The sequence below is a fragment of the Oratosquilla oratoria genome, chromosome 18 (assembly GCF_046742065.1).
Source record: "Oratosquilla oratoria isolate Oo_2021 chromosome 18, ASM4674206v1, whole genome shotgun sequence".
Lineage (NCBI taxonomy): Eukaryota > Metazoa > Arthropoda > Malacostraca > Stomatopoda > Squillidae > Oratosquilla > Oratosquilla oratoria.
Genome location: NC_134794.1, coordinates 15,964,497 through 15,991,127, shown reverse-complemented (window position 1 = coordinate 15,991,127; position 26,631 = coordinate 15,964,497). Strand labels below are relative to the sequence as shown.

Genomic DNA, 26,631 nt, shown 5'->3' with positions numbered 1-26,631 from the left:
TTCTGATTATTTTTCCAATTTTAGATCGCGACACATGTGTTTTCAAACCGAGGTAATTTCCTTCCTCTATATATATTTCAAACCGAGAGGGAACCGACTTCCTCCGTGATTTCATAATTCTCGTTTAATGCCATTGAACCTTAGCTACAATGGTTTGTGTTTTTGCCAGCTAATACATGCATTAGCTGTTAATACATTCAGTAGCCCACTAATATATTCATAGCCCGCAAATACATCAGCCCGCTAATATGTACAGTAGCCCGCACATACATTCAATAGAGAGGGAATTGACATCCTCACTGTTTTCTTATTTCTGCCCGCAAATTCTTTCGATTTTTTTTTTCTTTCGTTTCATTTCGATATTTTACGTAGACTTTTTCCGATATTGCCGCATGTGAAATGTAAGGGTATAGATATCCTCATAGGTTTCAATGTTGCCCGCTTATATTTGATATCCTCATAGGTTTCAATGTTGCCCGCTTATAATAGATATCCTCATAGGTTTGAATGTTGCCCGCTTGTAATAGATATCCTCAAAGGTTTCAATGTTGCCCGCTTATAATAGATATCCTCATAGGTTTCATTCAACATTGCCCGCTTATCATTTCGAAACCTTAAGGGAATCGCCAAAAAATTCTTACATAATTTTTTTTTTTTTTTTTTTTTTGACACCCTGTTTTTAGGGGAGTACGCCAGGTATATAGATTTTTCATGTCACAAAGCACACTTTTTTAAATATATATGTATAAATATATCAAGTCATATATTTCACAAATATCTCATATATGCTCATAAATATCTCAAACATGCTCATCAACAATGTCCTCCTCTCACGAGTGTATTGTTTAGCAATGTATTTGTGGTTAATGTATACAGGTAACTTTAATCGTTAATGTATACAGGGAACTTTATCCCACCGCGAGGCCACCAATGTCGTGCTCCTTGTTTACGACTAAATATGAATATATAGATTGGTAGGTGGTAGCTGGCCAAGATAGTTTAGATCACAAGGAACACGAACAAACTTTATACATATAGTTTTTACTTCACATTTGGTGGTGAATGAGACTAGTGTTTCTCAAATATGTGACTTTTATTATTTTGATATTATTACTTCAGAGTCAAAATAATGACTGTGCTGTGTACGGGTGTGCGGGTGTGGGAGGCTGGACTTAATTAATAGGCACCGACCTTGTATGAATCCTGGTTGCAGTTCCAACTGTAACCTCTGATCGTTGAACGAATCACTTGTACTTAGCTTTAGGCTAGATTGATATATAATAGTTTAGAGCTCTGACAACTTTGACTGAATACTTTTGAGTGTCCGAGCAGACTGAACTTGACTTAGATGTTGGCTAGGAAGAAAGCTCTTAATGATATAAGCTCCTCCTACAACTAATTTTGATTTGCTAAAAATCTCTCTGTATGGGAGAAATGGCCAATGGGGACACGTGAGAAACATACGCCTCTTCTAAGTTCCCGCCTTCCGTAAACAAGGCTCAATTCATACGGGGGTCAAAGATCACGAATCCATTATAGAAAGGACGACCTCACGAGACAGAAAGTGTTATGGGCTGATAAGGTACCCAGCGTGCGACGCGATGACGAAAACTAGTATCACTAGGTACCCAGCACGCGACGCGATGACGAAAACTAGTATCACTAGTATCACTGTCTAGTGGTGATGATGCCGTCGCCAAACCAATCACCACACATCTATTGCACATCTGATGACCTTGCTTTTACTTGGATTTATTTTTAAATTCCTATCACTTCATCCTACAAGAAGTGCTTTTCACTCACATCACAGGGTCATTATATCTAAAAGCTGAGCCCACTGGACTCCTACTGATCATGTTGCTTCAAATGGATCCTTCTAGTTAATGTTTTGTAACATCTGGAGGAAACCTTCTAATTTTTACCATACTGTGTAACCCCTTTCCACAATGGCAGATACCAGAGGTGTGGTAGATCACTGTCACATGTATATGCTAGCACCTAATCAGTAAGATCAAGCTGATTATGCTGATTTCAGATCTCATTCACAACCACAACCATTCCAACATACCAAAACTTCATATACACTTCTCATCATACAATCTTACCAAGTTGGATTGAGCCGCTGTGGTGAAGTGCAGAGGCTGTATTGCCTCCCATGAGATAGACCAGTCCTGCAGTGAACTATTAAGGCTATAACTACAATAAACATGCATTTTCTACCTTATAAGGGGATGACCGAGTTGAGATTAACACCCACCCTGAATCAATCCAAAACTCGTAGCTACATTGTCCCTCCCATCTTAGGAGTTTGTGGATGAAGGGTTATCACAGTACCCTGCTACAGTACTTGGGTCAAAGGCAGTGTAAAAGGGCTTGACATCCAGAGCTGTTATCATCTGCTTCATTTTATGGTAAACCTCCCATGTCTCCCTATCCCAGCCTTTCCCAACCTTTTCCGACCATAGCATCCCCTGTTGTCATGACTAAGCAGTCCATCACCCCTATCTTGTTATTAGAAGGATAAAAGAAAGTGGGTGCCAGTTTAGTATGTGGCCTACCTTTTTGATGTGGTCTACGATTTTTTTTCTTCTCTGGTATAGTATGTGGCCTACCTATTCGATGCACCAAGGAACGTGCCAAGCTTTGCAGTATATACAGTTTGTAATCTTTAAGTAATAACAGTTCTCCGTCTGTGATTCCTTTGTCATCACTGTTTAACAGAGGTACGTTTTTCAAATTTCAATTATTGCCGTGAAGTGTGCTCTGCAATAGTTTCTCTTGAAAAGAGGGGTCAGATGAAGGGCACTGACTTTTCACCAGTACAAATAGATGAGGCACGCTTTGCTGGTTGCAGAAAGTACAATAGAGGTCGCATGTTAGACGGTGATCATGCACCAGAAGAAGATGAAGATGAAATTGCTGAGAATAATCGCAATCATGGACGGAGAATCGATGGTCCAAGGGCATCTTGATGAATACTGCTGGCGGTATTCAAAGGGACCTGATGGCGACTTATTTTATGCATTTTGCAGGATATCCGAGAAATTTTTGTATGACTTGTTAATAAATTGCTTTTTAATTATTAAATTAAAACATTTTCAAAGTATTGTTGTTTGTTCCAAAATTTTCCTGAGGTAGGACACATTCAAATAGGGTAGGCCACATACTAAACCAGTTTCAAAGAGGTAGGCCACATACTAAACCGGCGCCAGAAAGTGAAGTGTACTGCTTGATGATTTATTTTCTTGATTCCTTAGAAATGAAACAAATTGACAATGTTGTTTGTAGAAGAAATAAGAACACTCTAGGAAAATAAAATAACATGGAAAAAGTCTAATATGCACAACTAGGTAATCAATGATACATATATCAATATGATTTTTGTGTGCATCACATCCCAGCACCCCCTATAATTGATTTCAGCACCCCAGGTTAGGAAATGCTGCCCTATCCAATTGAGAAATTTACAGAACAAATAAGAACATTCCAATAGTTGTCGTTAAAAATACATTAAACTGTATTATCAACAATTCGATTAAGGAAGAGGACTACGGAATCTATTTGGGTAGAGATTATAGGCAAGAATAAGAAAGTTATTATTGTCGTCTTGTTTAGACCTCCTAACCTCAGCACTGAGCAGACTGATCCCCTGATTCATGAAATTCACAGAGCATCCCAGTACAAAAACGTTGTGATTGTGGGAGATTTTAATTATAGAAACATTGACTGGGAAACTTAAATAGGTGATCATGAAGCGAAGAAATTCCTAGATGTGGTGCAGGATAATTTCCTAAAAAAAAGTGATTACCGATCCTACGAGGGGACAAAATACCCTGGACTTAATTTTAACAAATAATGAGCACCAAATTAGCAGTGTAATAGTGGGAGATAGTCTAGCGATCATCAAGAAATAAGATTTAATGTTATTTGGGAAAAATTAAAAAGTACAAATAACGTTCAAGTACCAGACTTCAGGAAAGTAAACTTTGACAATATAAAAACCTATTTGAAATTGAATACGAAATGCCATACGGACGTTTGGAACATTCTTGGTTCTCGGAGCGGGGCTGGGAGTGAGGTCTGGGTTACGGAGGGTAATATGCATACCTTAGGTCAGGTCAATTGGGGGCGAGGGCCCAACAGTCAGGTCAGCGATTTAAAAGAAATGTATAGCAATATAACTGATCTAATTATTAATGCACAAAACACATTTATCCCCCTAAAACCAATACGGAAAAATAGTAATACTCCCAAATGGATAACGGACAGATTGAAACATGAGATCGGAATGAAAAGAGGACTTTACGTAAAAATAAAAAACGGGGAATCACACCTTAGATCAAGATGTAACGAAATGGCAAAGCTGGTTAAAAGAAATACACGTTCAGCAAAACGTAATTATGAAATTAAGGTTGCCAGTCAAGCAAAATCCAACCCAAAGAGTTTCTTTCACCTCTATAGAACAAAAAATAAAGAATAGGATCAATTAAACACGAAGAAAATGTCACGATAGAATCGGAAGAAAAAATGAGTGAGAAGTTTAACAATTATTTTCTATCGGAGTTTACTAATGAGAGGTTAGATAAAGTACCTGACTGCGATCCAATTTTCAGAGGGGATGAAGAAAGTAGTCTATCTAATATCAGCATTAGTAAAGAAGTAGTAATCAAGCAGATTGACAGACTTAAAGCTAAAAAATCTCCGGGTCCAGACAAAAATTTTCCAAGAATGCTTAAGGAGTGTAAATTTGAAATCTGCGACCAGTTAACTGAAATATTCAATAAATCGGTAGACACTGGTTTTGTGCCAACTGCTTGGAGGCAGGCAAACGTTGTTCCTGTTTTTAAGAAGGGAGATAGATCATCTATATGCAACTATAGGCCAATCAGTTTGACATTGGTTATAGGAAAAATGCTTGAATCAATTATAGTAAATAGACTCAGAGAACACATCGAAGGGCATAATTTAATTCGTGATTCACAGCATGGTTTCTCCAAGGGTAAGTCATGTGTGACTAATCTATCCTTTTACACTAAAGTATATAAGGCGTCAGATAACAATGAAAATTGTGATGTTATTTACCTTGACTTTAGCAAAGCGTTCGACAAGGTACCACACCGGAGACTACTAAATAAAATCAAAGCCCATGGCATAGGAGGAAAAGTGTTAGAATGGATTAGAGCTTGGATTAGTAACAGAAAACAGCGGGTCAACATAAATGGAATAAAATCTAGGTGGGGCAATGTTACTAGCGGGGTCCCCCAGGGCTCAGTTTTGGGTCCCTTATTGTTCATTATGTACATAAACGACTTAGACGATGGGATAAAGTGATGTTAGTAAGTTTGCGGACGACACTAAAATAGGACGCCTAATTAGGTCAGGAGACGACGCAGAGATTTTGCAGGATGATAAATTGTTAACATGGTTGGTGAAATGGCAAATGAACTTCAATATCTCTAAATGTAGCATGTTAAACGTAGGGCTACACTACCCCTAAAATAGATACAATTTAGATAACACGTTTTTAGAAAAATCTGAGTGTGAGAGGGACTTGGGTGTTCTGGTGAGTCCGGACCTCAAAAATAGGAAGCAGTGCATTAGTACCAGAAATAAAACTAACAGAGCATTAGGCTTCATTGCTAGGACGGTAACGAATAGAAGTGCAGAGGTAATTATTAAACTCTATCTAGCGATAGACCCATCCTTGACTATGCGGTACAGTTTTGGTCTCCGTCCTACAAAATGGACATCAATTCACTAGAATCAGTACAGAGAAGAATGACCAAAATGATACATGGACTCGGAAATTTGCCTTACGAAGAGAGGCTTAGGCACCTAAACTTACACTCTGGAAAGACGTAGAGTGCGGGGTGATCTAATAGAAGTGTTCAAGTGGATCAAAGGTTATAACAAGGGTGAAGCAAACAAGGTCATCATAATAAAACAACAGGGCAGGACTCGCAGTAATGGGTATAAACTGGACAAATTTAGATTTAAGAAGGAAATAGGCAAGAATTGGTTTACTAATAGGGTGGTCGATGAATGGAATAAACTTAGTAACCATGTAGTAAGCGCTGAAACTATCAGGTGTTTTAAAAAACGATTAGACAACTTTATGGATGGGGATGACAGGTGGTGATGGATACGGAGCTGCCTAGTGTAGGCCTTATGGTCTCTTGCAGTCTCCTGTATTCTTATGTTCTTATGTATTACCTGTAACCACTCTCCATTCACTTCAATCTTTTGCACTCTCTCGGACCACTGATGTGTACCTGCTTGTGGTGATCCCACAAGATGGCTAGCATTGCTGCCTATTTTCAACTCCTCAACCCCCCTCGCCTCCATGAAGAGATGTAACTTTAAGGGGTTGACAGTTGGTTTCTTGACTGGTCCAAGTCTCTGAGTATGTTGACTTCATATGTATTTCTTGCACCTTTTCACACATGGTAGAGCTGACAACTGGTGACTGTTTCCTGCCCCCTACAATTTTAAGTTGCTGACATAGAGCCAGGCTCACTCCAAGACAACACAGACAGTAATCCAAAGTTTGTTTTCAGAGAGATCTGTGAAATGGCCTGAGGACTATTGCCACCTGCTCTGTGGCTGTATGTTCGCCACTCAGTGGAACTTGAGATTTAGGAATTATTATTTTGCACTCCATCTGTGAATGGCTATGTATGGATGATACTTTGATGTAACCTGAAAGGGGACAGAGAGGAGGGGGTTCACCAATTAAGTGAACCAACCTTGCTCTGGTTGTACTGTATCTTGCTGCATTGGTTCTGACCAGGACAGGAGACCAGGATGTACCTTCATCCACTAGGAGTTAAGATGAGAGGGAAACAAACATGGTTGATGGGAATGGGTGTGTGCCTTTGACTTAGCTACCTCCCTTATAATGGGGAAGAAGCCCATGATATATAGATATACTTTATCTGGCTCAGCAGACATTCCTCTTGCATTAAGAGTCCCATTTACCTCATCCAACCACCTTTCTAGGCCTTCCTCTCAAGCTCACTTGTTCTTTCCTTACCTTTCTGTAGACTGTTCTTTCACATTCTTTCTATATACCCAAACCATCTCATCATTCATTGATTTACCATGTCTGCCATTTTCTCAGCCACTACTTGCAAGTATTTATCATTGGCCCCAATGGTGGATTGAAGATGTCAGTAGTATAGTGGCAGAAGAAAAGTGCACATATGAAGAATGGTTGCAAAGTATATTATTTTGTTTGCAGTAATGAATGTTTCTATCCTTTGGGATTATTGTACTGAAGAGATATGATTATAGTGGTGATGAAGGATTATACAGGAGGGAGGGATAGTATAGATTTAAAGGTATGGATATTATTTTTTGAGTAGAGTCACCAATCATAAAAGATTGCCATGTAACCCCTGTCCATAGGGGTGTCATCAAAATTCCTAAACTGTCAACTATGGAATAGTTGTGGAGTCACTATCCCATATGAGGATGGTTGCAAGAAGTCTATCGAAATAAACACCACAAGTGAGGACGGAGTATTTATTAGTATGACGTTTCACTTGATACAGCTGTTGAAATGCTTTTTCCCCCTTACATGGGACATAGCCAAAAGACAAAGGCATAGAAACCACTCCCACCCATTTCATCCCCTACATACTCCACTCCCCTCTACCCTCTTCCATCCCTCTTATCTTGGCACCTCGTGGATGATGGGTCATCCCTGCATCTTGTCCACTGCCCTGGGCCAAGATCTAGAATAAAAGGGATGGAAACAAAGTGCATGGTGAGGGAAGCTTAGAGAAGTGTGAATGAGGTGAGGTAGTTGTTTGAGAATTTGAAAGAAGTAGAAAGATGGGAGGGTTCCCATGAAATGAAACAGTGACAGTGAACTATCTTTGGCTTTTGGGCCCTGCTGTGGAGTTGTTTGCTTTTGTAATGATTTCACTTACCAAGGAATAGTTCAGATGTAATCTTTTGCAGCTATTGTCCATTTCTAGAACTTTGCATTTTTTGGTATTGAAATTTATTTTCCATTTTTGGCTCCATGGGAAAATAGTGTCTAGGTTTTTTTGCAGTGGCCTACAGTCCTTGTTTTTCACTCGTCTCTTGGAGGTGATATGGAACTCAGATGCTTATAACTTACCCAATACGGTGATCCCACAGTATTCCCAAGGGTTAGATTCCAAGGCCCCTTGCAAGTAGTAAAAACTGCAGATAACTGGCACTCCCCTTAAAAATGCCTTAGAATACCCTTAAAGATTAAATTAGAAAAAAAAAGTGGGGGCTTTAAGTACTAGTGCCAAGATCCATAGCCCTCTTAGATAGGTGGGAGGATGGTGAATACACTTTAGTTAAAGTTATTCTACGGGAAAAGTTGCAGATATGCAGGGTCATGAACGGTGATTAGCAGATAAGCAAGGAACCACTGCACTATTATTATGGAGTTTTGAAAATATTCTTTTGTCCTTTTACAGCAATACAACACAGATGAGGGCCAGAAAATACCAGTTGATGCTAGCAAGCCTAATCCAAATAGCGTGGAGTTTGATAACCTGTACCTGGACATGAATGGTATTATTCATCCGTGCACACATCCAGAGGATCGGCCGGCACCCAAGAATGAAGATGAGATGATGTTGGCAATATTTGAGGTTAGTCTGTTATGAGATGTAATCTTTGATATATGGTTTAATGTCACCCCCCCCCCCCCCAAAAAAAAAATCGGAAGGCTAGGACGGTGCCCCTGACAGAGGACTTTGTAGTGTGGAATTTAATGATCCATGCCCTTGGTTAAACTTTGCTGGTGGTAGGGTTCAAGCTGCCATCCCCTCAACCTTTGCCACAAGTAATAGTGCCTTAACCCGTTCAAACAGTGGGTTTAAAAAGTGGAGAGGAGTGAAAGGGGTGATATTCTTTTTTCTAAGCCTAGCCTCTTACCATTGTGGGTAATGACAAGTCAAATGTGTTACTTTGGTCATTCAAATACTTTCATAAGATTTCAAATGGTCCTTTCTATGAGGTCAGTGTGCATTTTACTAAGGGTTTTGAGATAATGAATTACACGAGTCAGCCACTTTGATTTTTAGTTTTGTAAAAGTTCATAGACTTTGCCTGTCATGATTCCCATATATTCAGCATTCATAATTGTAAGATATGTTTTTTCCCTTAAAAATTATTTTATGTATCTTTTCATTTCCTGCAGTGCATCGACAGAATCTTTGCTATTGTACGACCACGTAAGTTGCTTTATATGGCCATTGATGGTGTGGCACCCAGGGCTAAGATGAACCAGCAGCGTTCAAGACGGTTCAGAGCTGCAAAGGAGTCCATTGAGAAGAAATTGGAGGTGGCTCGAGTCAGACAGGAAATGCTTGAGAAAGGTCAGTGAATAGCAAAGGTTAGCTATGCCATATTTCTTCATTAACAAATTATATTTGCATATTTCATTCTCCCAATCACTGTGTGTGTTGCAGTGGCTAAAAATGTGTTTTACATTCACACACACAAAAATGTCCATCCCCTTTTTTATAATAAAGTTGGCTAAACCAAAGCTCCCAGCATATGTAAGCCACCCCTCCCAATGCAGTAACTGTAATTGCCAAAGGTCCTTGCCCTCTTATAAGGGGGTGGCTAAGTGATATTTCAGGGATAGGATCACCCTGTCCCTCATCGCACTGCTTGGGTTGAAGGCAATGGAGGGAGTGAGGAAAAACACATCCATGGCAGGGCCTGGCAACTGAAACTGGTTTACCCCCACTGCTTTATTTATGGTAACCCCTTCCCTTGTCCTAAATAATTTGTGAAGTAAATGAGAAGACTACATCATCCATACACAGTCTCCTTCCACTCCCATCTGTTGCAATTTCTTTTCAGTTCAACAGACATTTCAAGTGCATCCAGAGCCATTCACCCTACCCATCTATCTCTTGGTTGTTCATTCATATTCTTGGTCATCTAGTTCTGCTTTCCATGCTCTTTGTTTTCCTTATTCATTATTTCCAAATACCTAAATCATCTCGGCTCTGGTCTATCCTATTCAATAGCTCTCTTCTCATCCATGCTCTCTGCCTTACCTCCACACTTCTTACTCAGCAGTTAGCACACACATACCTATGGAATTTTCACCCTTATAAGGGGGGTAGCTTAATCAGAGTATATGCTATCTCATATAAAAAATCCATTCACAGCCCCTCATTTGTTTCTAATTGTGTATATTTGCATTATTACTTGGATCCCCATTTTGCAACTCCTTTAAAATTTGCTCCTTTGTTTACCACAGGATTCACCCTACCTCCTGAGAAACCCAAGGAGGCGCATTTTGACTCAAATTGTATCACCCCCGGCACACCTTTTATGGATCGATTATCGAAATGTCTCCATACATATGTACATGATCGGCTAAACACTGACCCTGGATGGAAGGGAATCAAAGTAAGTGGTTTAACAGCTAGGGAGTTACCATTGCTGAAAGGTTTTTGTAATAGTAATAATGATTGAAATACCAAAATTTCAGTGTTGGAGTTTCTCCCCATCTTCAATGGCTCTGCATGAGGGGACAGAGAGTGTGAGGGGGGGGGGGGGGTTGCTGATTAAATGAAGTGGCCTTAATGTGGATCTGCTGTGTTCTTGCTGCATTGCTTCTGACCCAGGGCAGTGGGCGAGATGCAGGGTTGACCTATCATCCACTAGGAGCCAAGATGAGAGAGAGGGAGGGGTGGTGGATGGAGTGGAATGGGTGGAAGTGGAATTATGCCTTTTGACTTTGGCTACCTCCCTGGTAATGGGGAAGGAGCCCTTGGTATATGTATGGATGTTTATGATAATGATTGAAGGGGTAGTGGTTGGGAGTGGAACGGGTGGCAGAAACTAGATGACTTGGCTGCCTACCTTATAAGGGGGTAAAATCCCTTAGTATATAGATAGAATAATGGTTGTTGCTTTGAGTTTTACTGACGAGAAACAGTCTCACAGTGTCTAGCAATGATCCTCAGGTCCTCTCATTGATCTCTGGGAAGAGTCATTTTACTATTGTCTATATTTTACTAGCATAAAACTGTTTCTATGCCACTGGCACAGAAGAGGAAAAGGCCTTTTGGTTTATTTAAGTATGGGAGAGATTTTCATATAAATTCATCAACATTTAAAATAGAATTAAGAGGAAATACTCTAATTAATCAATTTTAAAGCAAAGTAGTGCAGGCAAAGAGAAAGGTGTGGAGGGAGGAACCTCCATGTGACTTTTATATTATAAATTACATTTAGGTAAACAAATGCAAACATATATGAGTACATACATTTTGAGCAGTTTATAAATTCATCTGACTATAATGCATTGCTTCTGGCCAAGGGTAGTTGGTGAGGTGTGGGGATAACCTGTCATCCAGGAGGAGCCAAGAAAATAGGGAGGGAGGCAGGGTGGTGAATGGGAATGGAGTAGGTGGGGATGGGAGTGGAATTATGCCCTTTGACTTTGGCCATCTCCTTTGTAAGGGGGGGGAAAGGGCTTGTATGTATATATAATGGAAGAGTTTCATTAGAAGGAACTTCTGTTTTTTACCAGGTTGTTCTATCTGATGCTAATGTTCCTGGAGAAGGTGAACACAAGATTATGGACTACATTCGTCGTCAGCGAGGGCAGCCAGATCATGACCCCAACACTCATCATGTCCTCTGTGGTGCTGATGCTGATTTGATAATGTTGGGACTTGCAACTCACGAACCAAATTTCACAATCATCCGAGAAGAATTCAAACCCAATAAGCCCAAGCCATGTGACATATGTGGACAAATAGGTACGTTACTTAATAATAAAATTATCTGCTGTGTCATTCATTGCAATGTGTTGTTGATGCATATTAATTTTTGTGATGAAATTAATTCATGCTTCTGAAAATTATTACAATCATAGATTTTCTTTTTGTTTGTTTTTGGAAACTAATTCCACAATCTTTGGCAAAAGGTACGGATGTATTGTGGGTTTTTATAGATTTTGAGAAGGGTTATGACAGGGTTGACAGGAAGGAATTGTGGGATGGAGAAATTGTGGGATGGAGAAAATTGTTTAGGTCTGTCAGAAGCTTTTATGGGTACTTTTGTTATGAGTACTTTTACCTTGTTTGTATCAGGGTAAACACTCAGTGAACATGGTGGCTAAAGTAGGCTAGAGAGCCTTTGCTGGAAGTGACCAGCCTGAAATGACAATTTGAACCCTATCCAGTGCATGGTTGAAGTAAGGGCATATTGTCTTAATCATGAACTTCAACATAGGAAGACATTTGATATGGGATGTCAAAATGTAAGAATATGCATGGGTGATGGATTGAGTTGGAAAAGAGTTTATAGATTTACATTAGAGGGATATACTAAGGATGAATTGGCAGTGTTGATAGAGGAAGAAGTATGGTCTTATTTTCCCTTGGGTTAATCTCAGAATGTGATAGGTCCAGGTTTGATCTGGTAAGTGCAAAACACTTTTATGGTTTTCCAACCCCTGTCCACAATGGTGGACATCAGAGGTGTGGCAGATCAGTGCCACATATACACTGTATATGCTAGTACCTAATCAGTGTGGTAGAGCTGATTATACTGATTTCAGATGTCATTCACAAACACAGCCATTCCAAGATACCAGAAATTTCACATGCACTTCTCACCATATATACAACCTTACCAAACCAGATTAAGCTACTGTGGTAAGATACAAAGGCTATATTGCCCCTCAGGGGGTAGGCTGGTCCTGTAGTGGAGCATTAAGGCTGAACTGCACATACAGTCAGGAGTAAGTGATGAATGAAAATGAAAGGGATGAAGATATTCCTCTACTATGTCAAGCCACCTCACTTTGCAGGTACATAGATGTTGGGGAAGATATCATAAGTGGTAGATTTCTACTTAAAGAGGATTGCTAATGCAGTCACCACTTGTGGGCTCGTCCAACCCTGAAAATGTATAAAATAGGATGACAGTGAGGCTAATTTCATCACCCTTCTTAAGAAAAGGATAGGTTAATATGTTAGGGTAGACATCTTGCTTCTTCTTGCACCTCTGTTTCGGAATTACCACACCACTTACTCCTTCATTGTGTCTCTTTTTCAGGCCTCCTCACTCTCCCTGTTCCCTTAATCCAATATGTATGCATGTTTTCAATATCCTTTGTACCTAAATTATTTCTAATTTTTACTCAAGGTCATGAGCTGAAGGAATGTGTTGGAGTACCTGAGGGATCGAGTGGGGAACCAGATAAAGTATTTGAAGAGACGAGGTACATCTTTGTGCGTCTAAATGTGCTGAGGGAATATCTAGAGAAAGAGCTGACTATGCCAAATTTACCCTTTCAATACGAGTTTGACCGAGCTCTTGATGACTGGGTGTTTATGTGTTTCTTTGTTGGTAAGTTGTCATGATATGTAGTTTCTTTTTGTTTTGCTAGTTTTTTTTTCCACTAAATGGAATAGTGTTCTGTCTGTCTGTCAGCAGTGAAAGCTTATGCTGATGGGCAAGTTAATTTTGGATAGTGTCACTGTTTTGAGTGGCATGCACCTGGAAATTCAGTACTCTAGTTTTAAAGTCAAACCTCAAAAGATGAAGGCAGTGTTTATCATACCAGTATTATTTTATGAGAGATTGATTATAGTTACTCGTTATCCACTATGTCCATACAATTAAAATTTTATACTAAAAAGTATTTCTTGTTATCAGGTAATGATTTCTTACCACATCTACCATCCTTGGAGATTAGGGAAGGTGCTATTGACAGGCTTGTGAAGTTGTATAAGGATTGCTGCTATAAAACTGGGGTAAGTGCATCCTTGGGTAAAGAAGACTTGTTGAAGTAGAATGTATTGTTAGTTTAGTTAAGAGTTTACACATCAGAAGTAAGAGGGGGGTGAGTTCTTGGCATTGTATTATGGTAAAGTAATCTGGCTTGAAAGTATTCTTTCATGTGTGCTACCCTGAGCTGAATAGGGGAGAGGAACTAACAAGTTAAGGAATTGAATCATTTGAATAAGGCTACAGGTACTACATTTCTTTTTATGACCAGTGAGTCCATTTGGACTGTTACATGATAACTTGTGCAACAGGTCTGCAGGAGAGAACCAAGGCAGCAGATTAATTGTATTCTTTCTTTCTAGGGCTGGGTAACAGACAGTGGTCGAGTTAATATGAAACGTGTGCAGATGATCTTGCAGAATCTAGGCAGAGTTGAAGATGAAATATTCCGCGAGCGTCAGCGGAGAGAGTTGCAGTTTCGTGAAAGGGAGAAGCAGAAGCGCAGGAGGGAGAAGATGGAGAAGGAAGCAGCCAATATGTTTAAAGTAGAGTATCTTGTAATTTAAATTTTTGTCACTTCACAACCACAATACTTTATTTTAAGCAAAGTTTATATGTACTCACAGTTCAGAAAATCCAGACAAGTCCTATTTTGGTGTTTGTGTTGTTTTTACAAGTATATTTGACTGGTGTATGAAAAAAAAAAATTGGCTGTTACCACAGCTACTTTGCTGTTGGCCAATTGTAAAAGGGAGCATTAAATCAATAATGAAACAATATATAATCAAATAATTTTAATCACTTTTCATTTGTTTCAATTACTTCCAGAATCAAATTGGCCAAGGAGCATTAGGCGTAATGGCAGCAGGAGAAACTGCTGTTGCCCATGGAGCCCATGGTCAAATTATGAAGCAACGCTATGCAAATATGAGTGCGTAAGTATAATTCAAATAATTGAACTCTTCCATTGTATTCTTTTCACATCATTGCCATATTTTTGTTCATTGAATATCACTTAAATATTTTTAATTTTCCTTTTAACTTGTTACTTTCTATTCACTGAACAGTTTAATCAGTAGGATTGGTTTAAGTAGTAGTAGTAGTAGTGATGAATACCTGCTAGTGGTGGTCAAGCAAGATAAACATTAGACAGAGTTAGCTCCCTGATGACACTCAGTTGGACTGGTCCAAGAATTTTTTCTATTATTTTATCTATATACCAAATGCTTCTTCCCCATTATAAGGGAGTTAGCCCACCAAGGCACAAACCCACTGTCACCTAATCTACTCGCATCCATCACCATTTGTTACCCTTTTGTCTTAGTTCCTTCACACAGGGACATCCCTGTTTCCCACCCACTACCTGGTTGAGAAGCAATGCAGCAAGACTCCCTCCTTGTCCCCTTGTGTGGAAATAGAGTATTTGAGGAGAATTCCCTTCAGACCACTCTTCCCTGCTCAACAGACATTCCCCTTTTGCCCAAGGCCCCCTTCACCTCATCCATCTTATTCTTGGTCTTCCCTTCAAGTTCACTCCATCCACTTCTGCCTTCCACACCATTTTTGATAATCTTTCTTTGTATCTTTCCATATACCAAACCATCCCAATATTCATCAGCCAATTCCCTTTCCACTCCTGCTCTCCTCTCCACCTCCTCTGCAAGGTGATCTAATAGAGGTGTTCAAGTGGATCAAAGGCTTTAACAAGGGTGATGCAAACAAGGTCATCATATTAAAACAACAGGGCAGGACTCGCAGTAATGGATTTAAACTGGACAATTTTAGATTTAAGAAGGAAATAGGCAAGAATTGGTTTACTAATAGGGTGGTCAACGAATGGAATAGACTTTGTAACCATGTATTGAGCACTGAAACTATCAGTTGTTTTAAGAAACGATTAGACAACTTTATGGATGGGGATGACAGGTGGTGATGGATATGGAGCTGCCTAGTGTAGGCCTTATGGTCTCTTGTAGTCTCCTTCATTCGTATGTTCTTATGTAATGCAGCCCACCAAATACAACATATGTGCAACCACCTGTCATGTGGTTGGTTCTAGGGGGCTGTAGGTTTCATGGACTAGATAACCAGTGCAATAGATTGGGTGATTGTGGAGATGAGGCAAAGAATGGGTGGAAGGGAAATTGGTGGATAAGATGGAACAGAGGTGAGGTTGTATCATGAATGGTGAAAGACTATCAAAGAAAGGAGAAGTGGATGGAGTTGGCTTAACCTCTTTAATACGAGTCAGATACTTGCATACACATTAGGCTGCCTGATGTACGATGGATACATCACAATACAAATGTTATAAAATATAAAGTAACAGCTGTTATACTGGTTGTCTTTCACCCAGAATGTTTATAACCACAGAAAATACAATCAAGCCTGTTCACAGAATACGGGGGTTCACTCAACTACAACAACAAAATAAAAACCAGGACGCCGAAGGTGGCGTTCTCGTATACCCACTCATGCCACATGATGCCTATATAGGCATCATCGTATTGTAGGGGTTATGGAAGATAATAAGGATGATATGGTTGGAGGGAGTGGGACTTTGGATGTATGTGGAAATCAGTTGAGCAAGAAAGAATTGAAGGAGTTTGTAAATGGATGAAGGGATGGTACAGCCTGAAAGGTCATTCTTATCTGCTTAATGATTTATATTGAGTGAGTGCTGAAACTATCGGTTGTTGTAAGAAATGGTTAGACAACATTATGGATGGGGATGACAGGTGGTAATGGACATGGAACTGCCTAGTGTAGGCCTTATTGTATCTTGCAGACCCCATCATTCCTATGTTCTTATGGTAAAGTGGTGTCTTGGGGGGGGGGGTAAACCAGCTCAGGCTGTCAGGCCCTGCTGTGTAGGAGCTGTGCCTCACTGCATTTCTTTTTACCCAAGCAATGTGGTGGAGGAAGGATAAGGAACCCTTCATGCTCAAGGCACCGAGATGGAGGGAGGGATTAATGGGTCTTATTTGTTTATATGGGCATGATGCAGGGGTGACCTGTCATCCAGGAGGAGCCAAGGAAGGAGGAAGGGAAGGGGGGTGGTGGATGGGAGTGGAGTATGTGGGAGTGGATTTATGCCTTTGATGTTGGCTACTCTCTTTGTAAGGGAAAAAAGCCATTGGTATTTATATGTATTTGTTTATGATGTGGTTGTGTGCTTTGACCTGGCCCTTCCACTTGTGAGAGGAAATGTGTTTATGGTCAGTAAAAGAAATAATTTAGCTAATGATGTCTCATGTTGTAATTGAAATAACAAAGAAAACATATGCATCTCTTTCAGATGTAAAGGAAGGTAGTTGATATTTCACCACTAGATTCCATATGAGTGTTAAGTGCTTCTTTTTTTTCTCTCTCTAAAATATTTCAAGTCTGATGGGAATAAACACAAGCCGCGGGACAAAACGTTCACATGAGGATTCTGATGAAGAGGAGGAAACTCCAGATGAAGTGCGACTGTATGAGGAGGGAGCAAAGGACAGATACTATGAATCTAAATTTGAAGTGACATCGGACAATGTCGGCTTCAGATACATGGTTGCTGATGAATATGCCCTTGGATTGTGTTGGGTGCTGAAGTAAGACATATCTTTAAAGAATTATTTGTTTATGGAATGGATGGTGAAGTACTGGTAGCATATTTTTTGAAATGAGGTGTTTGTAAAATATGTGTGCTTTGGAAATGGAGTAAAATATATGGAGATGAGTAAGAACACAGGTTTGTTCAATGTTAATCTGTGTGTTCTTGTGTTTTAGAGTGTGAATGATAATTGTAGAAGTAGTTTGTAAAACATTTAGAATGTGGATAGAAATAGGGGAGGGAGCTGTTTGTGGAATATGCATTAAACATGATATTTAACATGTACTGGTATTGAAACCTAATTCTCATCCTCCTTTTTCGATATTACAGGTACTATTACCAAGGCTGTGTTTCCTGGAAGTGGTACTTCCCCTTCCATTATGCTCCTTTTGCATCAGACTTTGTCAGTTGTGGTAATGTGCAGGTTAGTTTTAGTGTATGACCCATTGCTTTATAGATATTCCATCAATGAAGAGTTTAAGATAAAAAGAGACAACAGATAGGTGTGTGGGTGGCCAATTTCTTATAAGGAGGAAAATGTGTGGGCATTATCTGTAAGTGTATGTTATGCATGGTAGAACTTTTTTATCATTCTTATAGTCTCAATATAACATTTTCAGGTCAAATTTGAGTATGGAGAACCTTTCAAACCACTACAGCAATTGATGGGTGTTTTCCCAGCTGCCTCTAGGGACCATGTACCAGAATCTTGGGGTGAGCGGATGATTAATCCGGAATCACCCATCATTGATTTTTACCCAGAAGATTTCAAGATAGATTTGAATGGAAAGAAATTTGCATGGCAGGGGGTGGCTCTTCTACCTTTTGTAGATGAAACGAGGTAAGGAAAGGTGATAAAGGGAGTACTGTGTTGCTGAAGTAGTGCAAATATATACCAGGGAATATGTATGGGTTTTACATAAAAAAGTCTGTTACTTCTGTGTTTAATTCTTTTGCTGATGCACACATTATACTGAAGACTTGGAATGATATCTACCATTGAGTGAACCATTTTACTTGTTTGTTCATTTTCATTTTATTACCCAAATATAATTCATGAGTTGTGAAGGGGGAAAATTAGGTGGTTTGAAGTTAATTGTTTTGTTCCTGGAGACTTTTAATTGATATTTGCCTTGCAAGTGGAAAGGGCATTTATAATATTTTATAAATGGTTCTGACCCAGGGCAGTGGTTGAGGTGCAGGGATGACCTGTCATTCAGGAGGATCCAAGATAAGAAGGAGGGAAGGGGGAGATGGTAGTGGAGTATGTAGGGATGGAATGGGTGGAAGTGGATTTTATGCCTTGTTTTTTGGCTACCTCCCTTGTAAGGGGGAAAAAGCCTTTGGTATATGTATGTATGTATAATTCTTTTCTGGTTTTATCTTTTAATATCTAGATTGAAAAGAGAGTTGAAAAAACTGGAGTGCGACCTCACAGATGAAGAACAAAGGCGTAATGTACGAGGTGATGACAGGTTATATGTGGAGCGTTCCCATAAGGCATACTCGCAGCTTCTTGATCTGTATAGACTTGGCATGGATAAGGACACAGAGGTACGTAAAGTTAATGTTTTAGCTTCGACTTCATTTTGAACTTTTGGTGAGGAGCCTGTGCCAGGAGGCAACTGTCACCTTTGCCCCCTGTACTTGGCCTGGTAGGCCAGGTAACAGTCACTGCAGGGAATTGGAAAGCAGTAAGGGATTCAAACCCACAACCAAGCAGATGCAAGACCAGCACACTTCTGTTTATGCCACCAGTGCACTATGCACATACATTTACCAGTAACCCCTAATCTCCCCCTTATAAAGCTCCAGCCAAAACATGCACTCTTCTCACCTATCCCATATACATCCAACACCCATTAGTTTTTCCTTTTTATCTTAGCTTCTTGTTGATGAAAAGCCATCTTTGTACCCATCCCACTGCCTGGGTCAGAAGCAGTGCAGCAAGACACAGCACCTTCACAGCAGGAAGGATTATATAGATCATATAGATGGATATTCACAGCAATGAAAAGAAATTGCTTTTTAGCATGTAGGTAGTGGAGAGTAACTCAAGATAACCAGATTTCTTGGACAACAACAATGTATAATGGAGTCTTACAAGGAGCAATACTCTCACCTATGTTAACCTCATCCCAAGTGATGTCTCAACACTGGATCAAGAATGTAACATGGGTGCAGTTGCTTACATAGATGACCTGGCAATTATAACTGAGTGTAGAAACTACAAAATGGCAGCAAAGAACACTTTAGCCTACTTGGGCAAACTAGAGCAATGGCTCAGAGATTGTAGAATGCAAGCCCCACCCCAAAAATCATTAGTTACACTGTTTACTACAGATGACCGTAAATGAAACATACATACATATAACAGAGGCTTTTTCCCCCTTACAAGAGAGGTAGCCAAAAAGAAAAAGGCATAAAAACCATTCCTACCCATTCCATCTCAAATACACTCAACTCCCCTCCACCCTGTACCCTCCCTCTTATCTTGGCACCTCCTGGATGATGTCATCCCTTCATCTTGTCTACTGTCCTGGTCAGAGGCAGTCGCAAGACACAGCACATCCACAGCAAGCCTACTTCATTAAATCAGCGACACCTCCCCCCCCCCCATTAGTAGAATTAAAAGGCAACCCTCCATTGGAGAAGAAAACCAAAAATCCAAGGTCTCGCATATTACCTTCAGCCCACACTTCAAAGATTTGGCAGTGAAAAATTAACAGTAAAATAAACCTTAGATCAATGGTAGCTGCAGAATGTGGACATAAAATTCATGAACCATCTTTGAGAATGCTGCTAAAACATGGTTCCCAACAGTCAACAAAATGAACATACATTTATCAATGACCTTTTCCCCCTTACAAGGGTGGTAGCCAAAAGACAAAGGCATAAAATCCATTCCTACCCATTCCATCCCCACATACTCCACTCCCAACCACCCCCCTCCCTTCCTGTTATAAGGTGGGAAAAGCATATTAGTAAATATATGTTATTTTACTGTTTTAGGACTTCGTCAAATTTTATTATGAATGTAGTGTTGTGATACATAGTGTTTATATTGCTAAAATTTTATTCATGTTATGATCCAGGGATTGAATTTTATTGCAGGTCCCAATTTCTGGAAAAGATTTCCAAGGCGTAAGAGGTACGGTCTTGTTGGCGTCTGATTGCGTCCCACCAAATGGGTAGGTAGAAATCATAACTATGATAATGATCTTTTTCCCAAGTGTCATACTTAGCTTTGGAATTGTTTTTGGATTTAGCTTTGAATTTAGCTTGGACAATATCAAATTTTAAACTATTCTGGGATTTAATGCAACTCTTGCAAATGCTGCTCCACCCCCTCCCTACACATATACACACAACTCAGTGGCACAGTGGTAGAGTTCCCAGCTGCCACTATGGTAGTCTTGTTTTGAATCCCGCCCATGGCTGAAATAATTTCGGTATTGCTGCGCTGCAAGCCGTTACTCCAACTCTTGTGGGCAGGGAGTTGGGGGTGTGTGTGCGTGTAAGGTCACAGTACCCATAGATCGGTCATGTATGAGCTCTGAGCTCTCTTCCGGGAGGGAAATAGCTGTCAATCACGAGTTCAACACGTGATCCAAGATCATGCTGAGTCACATACACTCTCTCTCTCTCTCTCTGTATATATATATATATATATATATATATATATACATACATACATACATATATATATACCAAAGGCTTTTTCCCCCTTACAAGGGAGGTAGCCAAAAAGAAAAAGGCATAATAGCCATTTCCACCCATTCCATCCTGAATACACTCCACTCCCCTCCACCCTCTTATCTTGGCACCTCCTGAATGACGGGTCATCCCTGCATCTTGTCCACTGCCCTGGGTTAGAGGCAGTGTCACAAGACACAGCACATCCACAACAAAGGCCGCTTCATTAAATCGGTGACCCCCCCCCCTCTCCGTCCCCTCATGCAGAAAAGGAGATGGGGAGAAATCCCTTCAGGCTGCATCAAATTTTTCTCACACATACTGCTTCACCCCCTATCCCCCCATCCATCCCACCTCATACATCACAACATCATCCATATACAACCATTCTCCATTTACCCCTGTCTTCTGTCCTCTCCCGTCCATCCTCAGCAGACATTCCCCTCTTCCCCAGAGCCACTTTCACCCCACCCCATCCATCCATCTCATCCTAGGTGACCCCCTCACGTTCACTCCCTCCTTATCTGCCTTCCATACCTCTTTTACTAGTCTTTCTTCACTCATTTTTTCCATGTGCCCAAACCATCCTAATACTCTTTCATCCACCCTATCTCCCAACACCCTTACCACCCCTGTTCTCCTCCTCACCTCCTCATTTCTCACTCTATCCAGCCTAGTAGCCCCTATCATACTTCTCAGACACCTCATCTCAAACACAGTCAAACTCCTTCTTTCTTCACTCATTCTTTCCATTTGTCCAAACCGTCCCAATACCCTTTCATCCATCCTACCTCCCAACTCCCCTACCACCCCTGTTCTCCTCCTCACCTCCTCATTTCTCACTATCCAGCCTAGTAACCCCTATCATACTTCTCAGACACCTCATCTCAAACACATTCAAACTCCTTCTCTCTTCCTCTCTTATGTTCCATGTTTCTGCCCCATACAGTGCTGTTGGCACAATCACTCCTTCATACAATTTCCTCTTAGCATCCATTCCCAAATGTCGATTCCTCATTACACATTTCAATCCACTAAGGCATTTACTCGCTTCTCTCAATCTACATTTTACCTCCACCTCCACTCCACCCTTTCCTGCCACATTCGCACCCAAATATCTAAAACTATCCATTTCTTCCAGTCGCTCTCCCTTAATGCTCACTCCCAGTCTGCTGCCACTTTCACCCTTTGTACATCTCATCACTTTACTTTTACCCACATTTATCTTCAACTTTCTTCTTTCACACACTCTCCCAAACTCTGTCACCAACCTCTATCCCTCCTTTGATCCTGCTACAAGCGCAGTGTCGTTTGCAAACAACAGCTGACTCACCTCCCACTTTACTCCTTTTTCTTTAAACATCTCCAATCCCTGACCCACCACCCTTGCATTTACCTCTCACACCACCCCATCCATGTATAAGTTGAACAGCCAGGGTGACATAACACATCCCTGACGTAGTCCGATATATATATATATATATATATATATATATATATATATATATATATATATTTAGATATATATATATATATATATATATATATATATATATATATGAGTGTGTATGTTGGTTGTTATATTTTTCAGCCTATGTACTATTTCTTTGTAATTTTCTTTCATACAGCACACTCGAGTCACCAGTAAGTGGTATGGATCCAGTTCACGACAATCAAGTGGTCACAGTCCGGTTTAGAGATCCCAAGTATCCTTCAGACTTTGTTTTTGAGGCAAAAAAACTGCCAGGAGCAGTTGACCCACCAAAGGTTCTCAAGCCAGGTGACTTGCCTGCGGAACAGAACCGAAATTACCGTCCTGTAATTGGTTTCAACCAGAATATGCCACGAGCTTCACTAGGAAATGCAGGTCACAGAACATTAGGGTATGTAACAATTTTGATAATGTCATAATTAAGTGTATAGCAGGTTTTGTTGGTGCATCTGTTTGAGATTATGTATATATGTATATTTACTGAATTCATAAAGGAAGCTCACTAGCTGAGCAGGATAGTATGTTATTACTTGCGGCGAAGGTCAAGGTGAGGGCGGTTCGAATCCTGCCATCGGCGAAGTTGAACCAAGGGCATGGTTCATTAAATTCCACACTACAAAGCCCTCTGTGAGAGGCACTGCCCAAGCCTCCCAATAGGGGGGGTGGAGTGTGTGACATTAAACCATATCATCATCATGACAATTGAGTATATTATGGTGGAATGAGATGAATAACAAAAATAGAGATTTTTATTCCTATGTTTTGGCTTGGTAGCCAACTACAGGGAATGTCTTACAGACAAAATTAATTCAATTATTTTTGCCATACAGACATTCATTTTAGGAATAAAATACTCTAGCTTTCTGATTCATTCCTTTCCACTATGTATGTTTGAATATAGGATTTGTGTATGTATTTTTCAGTTTGGGTAGATGTATATATAAAAATATTGGAGAAGGTAAATGTGAGGTTAAAAGGAAATGTAAAGATGTATGGAATGGGTGAGAGTGGATTTTATGCCTTTGTGTTTTGGCTACCTCCCTTGTAAGGGGGAAAAAGCCATTGGTATATGAATGAATGAGCATAAACCATTTTCAGGAGTGACAATTTGATCAATTTGGAGACAGGCTGAACAAAACAGGATCTTGATGGAAGTTAAACTCAATTTGCCATAGTCTGCACCTCAGTATATACAAGTTATGTGGCACAAGGAACAGATATCAATTAGTTATGGTTTAGGGTTGGTGGAGTTAGGTCATATTACTGCATCCACACATCCATATATCAAGGGCTTTTTTCCCCCATACCAGGGAGGTATCCAAAATCAGAAGGCATAAATCCACTTCACTCGTTTCCTCCCCACCCATTCCACTTCCATCCACCACCCTTTCCTCCCCACCCATTCCACTCCCATCCACCACCCTTTCCTCCCTCATATCTTAGCTCTTCATGGATGACAGGTCATCCCTGCATCTCACCCACAGCCCTTGGTTAGAAGCAGTGCAGCAAGACAGCACATCCACAGCAAGGCTGATTCACTTAATCAGTGACCCCCCCCCCCCCATCCCCTTGTGCAGAAAAATAGAAGACAGGGAGAAACCCCTTCTGGCTGCATCAAAATATCGTTCACACATGCCCACACCCTAACCCACTCCCCCCACCCATTCCCTTCCCTTGCCTCACAGTACCATCCATATACATCCATTCACCACTCACTCCTATCTCGTGCATTCTCCCTTGCTCAACAGACCTCTTAGGTTTCTGGTTGATTAACTACCAGAACCTCTTATGCCTTGACTTCATGTAGGAATTTATCCATTAGGGCTACAGATAGCAGGATGCCTAGTCCCATCCTCCAGCCTTTTATGACATGAGTGGGAAAACTTGGTGGCAATATTATTACCTCCCCAACCACAGGGGTATGCAAAAATGGAAATATATATTCAGAGGAGTGGTACATGACAGTATTAAGAATGTAGGGACAGCATTACCGCTTGGTTGAATTGTATGTATGAATTTAATAAAAATGAGTAATAGGGTTTATGTAAAGAAGGGGAAAGGTGATGAGAGTAGATTAGATGTGAGGAGAAAGCAGAAGTTGATAAGGGTATAAGTGAAATATGAAAGATAAGGAAAGAAAACACTGGAAAGTTCATTTTGTAGGAAGACTAAAAAAACCTTAGAAATATATTGCTCTATCCACATATGTGGTTCTGTGCTTCTTTGTAGCTGAAATTATGACTCTTTCAGACACTACACGCCAAAAACAGGCCAGGGTATGTACAGCAATGCCCCTCCACCAGGAATGGGACTTCTAGGAGCAAGACCAAACCAGCAGTCGTCCTTACTGGGAGCACCAAGTACCTATGGATCCTTAATGAGTCAGCAGGGAGGTTATGGTCATAGGTATGTCTACAACAATTGGTAATTGTGACTAACATTCACAGATATTGGTAACATTCCTTGATTAGAACTGAATTACGTGCATTTTTATTTTTTTCTTATTCATGTCCATCTTGTGACATATATATGTACATACAGGGGAGAAATCTTCATAAAATGAAGTTGTAATTACTTCTCTTTCTCATGTTTTTCTGCTGAGCAGTCTTAGAGTGAGAATTTTATATACACAGCCATTTCCTCTCTACCTCTCTACTCTGTCTTGCTACATTGCTTCTGAGCCAGAGCAGCAGGCAGGATACATGGATGACCCATCATCCATGAGGAGCTAAGATGAGGGGGAAAGGTGGTGGATTGAAGTGGAATGGGTGGGAGTGGGTATGTGCCATTTGACTTGGCTACCTCCCTTGTAAGGGGGAAAAGGCATTTAGTATATAGGTAGATTTCCTATCTGAAAAATACACTCCTCCTGCCCTATCATCTTTCATTGTACTCTGTATCATTACACTACTTACATGGAATGCACAAAAGGATAATCTAGTAACCACCCCCAGTGTGTGGGTTCTCATCTTTTGGAAATTACTTTCCACACACATACACATGTAGTCTCTCTTACTCTTTCTCTCATTTTCTTTCTCTCTCTCTCTCTTTCTCTCTCTCTCTTTCTCTCTCTCTTTCTCTTTCTCTCTCTTTCTCTCTCTTTCTCTTTCTCTCTCTCTTTCTCTCTCTCTCTCTCTCTCTCTCTCTCTCTCTCTCTCTCTCTCTCTCTCTCTCTCTCTCTCTCTCTCTCGCTCGCTCGCTCGCTCGCTGTCTCTCAAATTACACCCAGTGAGGTACCAACTATCCATGTCACCTCCCTCAGTGTTGATCATTTATTTATTTTGCAGTCAAAGCCGTGATGGTTATAACAACCGGGGTGGTGGAAGTGGATACAGCAACAGAGGAGGAGGAGGTGGAGGAGGAGGATATAACAACAGAAATAGTGGTGGTTACAACAATGGAGGCAACTATAATCAGTACCAGAGGTAAGGTGCCCTTAGTTTCATATGCTCATACTCTGTGTTAATGTCACATTTGTTTTCTTTTAATTGAAATAAATGTTTGCACTGACATATTTCCTTGTATCGTTTCAGACAAGATAATTACGGAGGCAATAGTAACAGAGGTGGGAGAGGTGGATACCAAGGGTACAATGACAGAAACAGAGGTGGAAGAGGAAGTGGCAGAGGTAAAGGAGGAGGAGGAGGATGCAGCGGTGGTCATTATGGTTATTATACATCAAGCTACCAAAGATAGATAATTTGTATCTAATACATTAGTAGTAGCTTAATGGTTTTTTAGACATAAACTTTTTATGAAATTTTGGTTCACAGGTCCTGTTTCTAATGTCCTGCAAAGTCAGATTATCCAATACTAGAATTCTGGTCTCACAAAAGAGCTGTAGAATATGGGAAGAAAATGGTTGTATTTTATATTTAAGATAAGGGAAGTGTGAGTCCCATATAGAAAAATCTTCAAAGACCATTCGAAAATCAGCACATGGCATTTTTAAATAATATTCTTTCAAGAATATCCTTTACTTCCATGCCTCTTTCAGATATAATTTCCAATTTACCAACTGTCAGAAAGGTGCATTATATTTTATTCTTTTTATTTTATATTTATTATTATGTAAGGGGGGGGAAAGCCTTTG

At 40.2% G+C, this 26,631-nt stretch overlaps 1 protein-coding gene across 1 annotated transcript in view; it reads left to right on the top strand.

The window, feature by feature from the left end:
- The window catches only part of Rat1 (5'-3' exoribonuclease 2 Rat1), a 42,488-nt gene extending 16,074 nt beyond the window's left edge, over nucleotides 1–26,414 (top strand). The window contains exons 2-18 of the mRNA XM_076201600.1: nucleotides 8,460–8,636; nucleotides 9,188–9,365; nucleotides 10,265–10,416; nucleotides 11,546–11,777; nucleotides 13,171–13,374; nucleotides 13,684–13,781; nucleotides 14,118–14,300; nucleotides 14,584–14,690; nucleotides 17,142–17,348; nucleotides 17,681–17,774; nucleotides 17,971–18,191; nucleotides 18,748–18,904; nucleotides 20,465–20,541; nucleotides 22,675–22,929; nucleotides 24,789–24,944; nucleotides 25,826–25,963; nucleotides 26,072–26,414. Coding sequence (XP_076057715.1) covers nucleotides 8,460–8,636; nucleotides 9,188–9,365; nucleotides 10,265–10,416; nucleotides 11,546–11,777; nucleotides 13,171–13,374; nucleotides 13,684–13,781; nucleotides 14,118–14,300; nucleotides 14,584–14,690; nucleotides 17,142–17,348; nucleotides 17,681–17,774; nucleotides 17,971–18,191; nucleotides 18,748–18,904; nucleotides 20,465–20,541; nucleotides 22,675–22,929; nucleotides 24,789–24,944; nucleotides 25,826–25,963; nucleotides 26,072–26,234 — 2,799 coding nt within the window. The 3' untranslated portion in view covers nucleotides 26,235–26,414. The remainder of the gene's footprint in view (nucleotides 1–8,459; nucleotides 8,637–9,187; nucleotides 9,366–10,264; nucleotides 10,417–11,545; nucleotides 11,778–13,170; nucleotides 13,375–13,683; nucleotides 13,782–14,117; nucleotides 14,301–14,583; nucleotides 14,691–17,141; nucleotides 17,349–17,680; nucleotides 17,775–17,970; nucleotides 18,192–18,747; nucleotides 18,905–20,464; nucleotides 20,542–22,674; nucleotides 22,930–24,788; nucleotides 24,945–25,825; nucleotides 25,964–26,071) is intronic.
- Nucleotides 26,415–26,631: the final 217 nt, after the last annotated feature.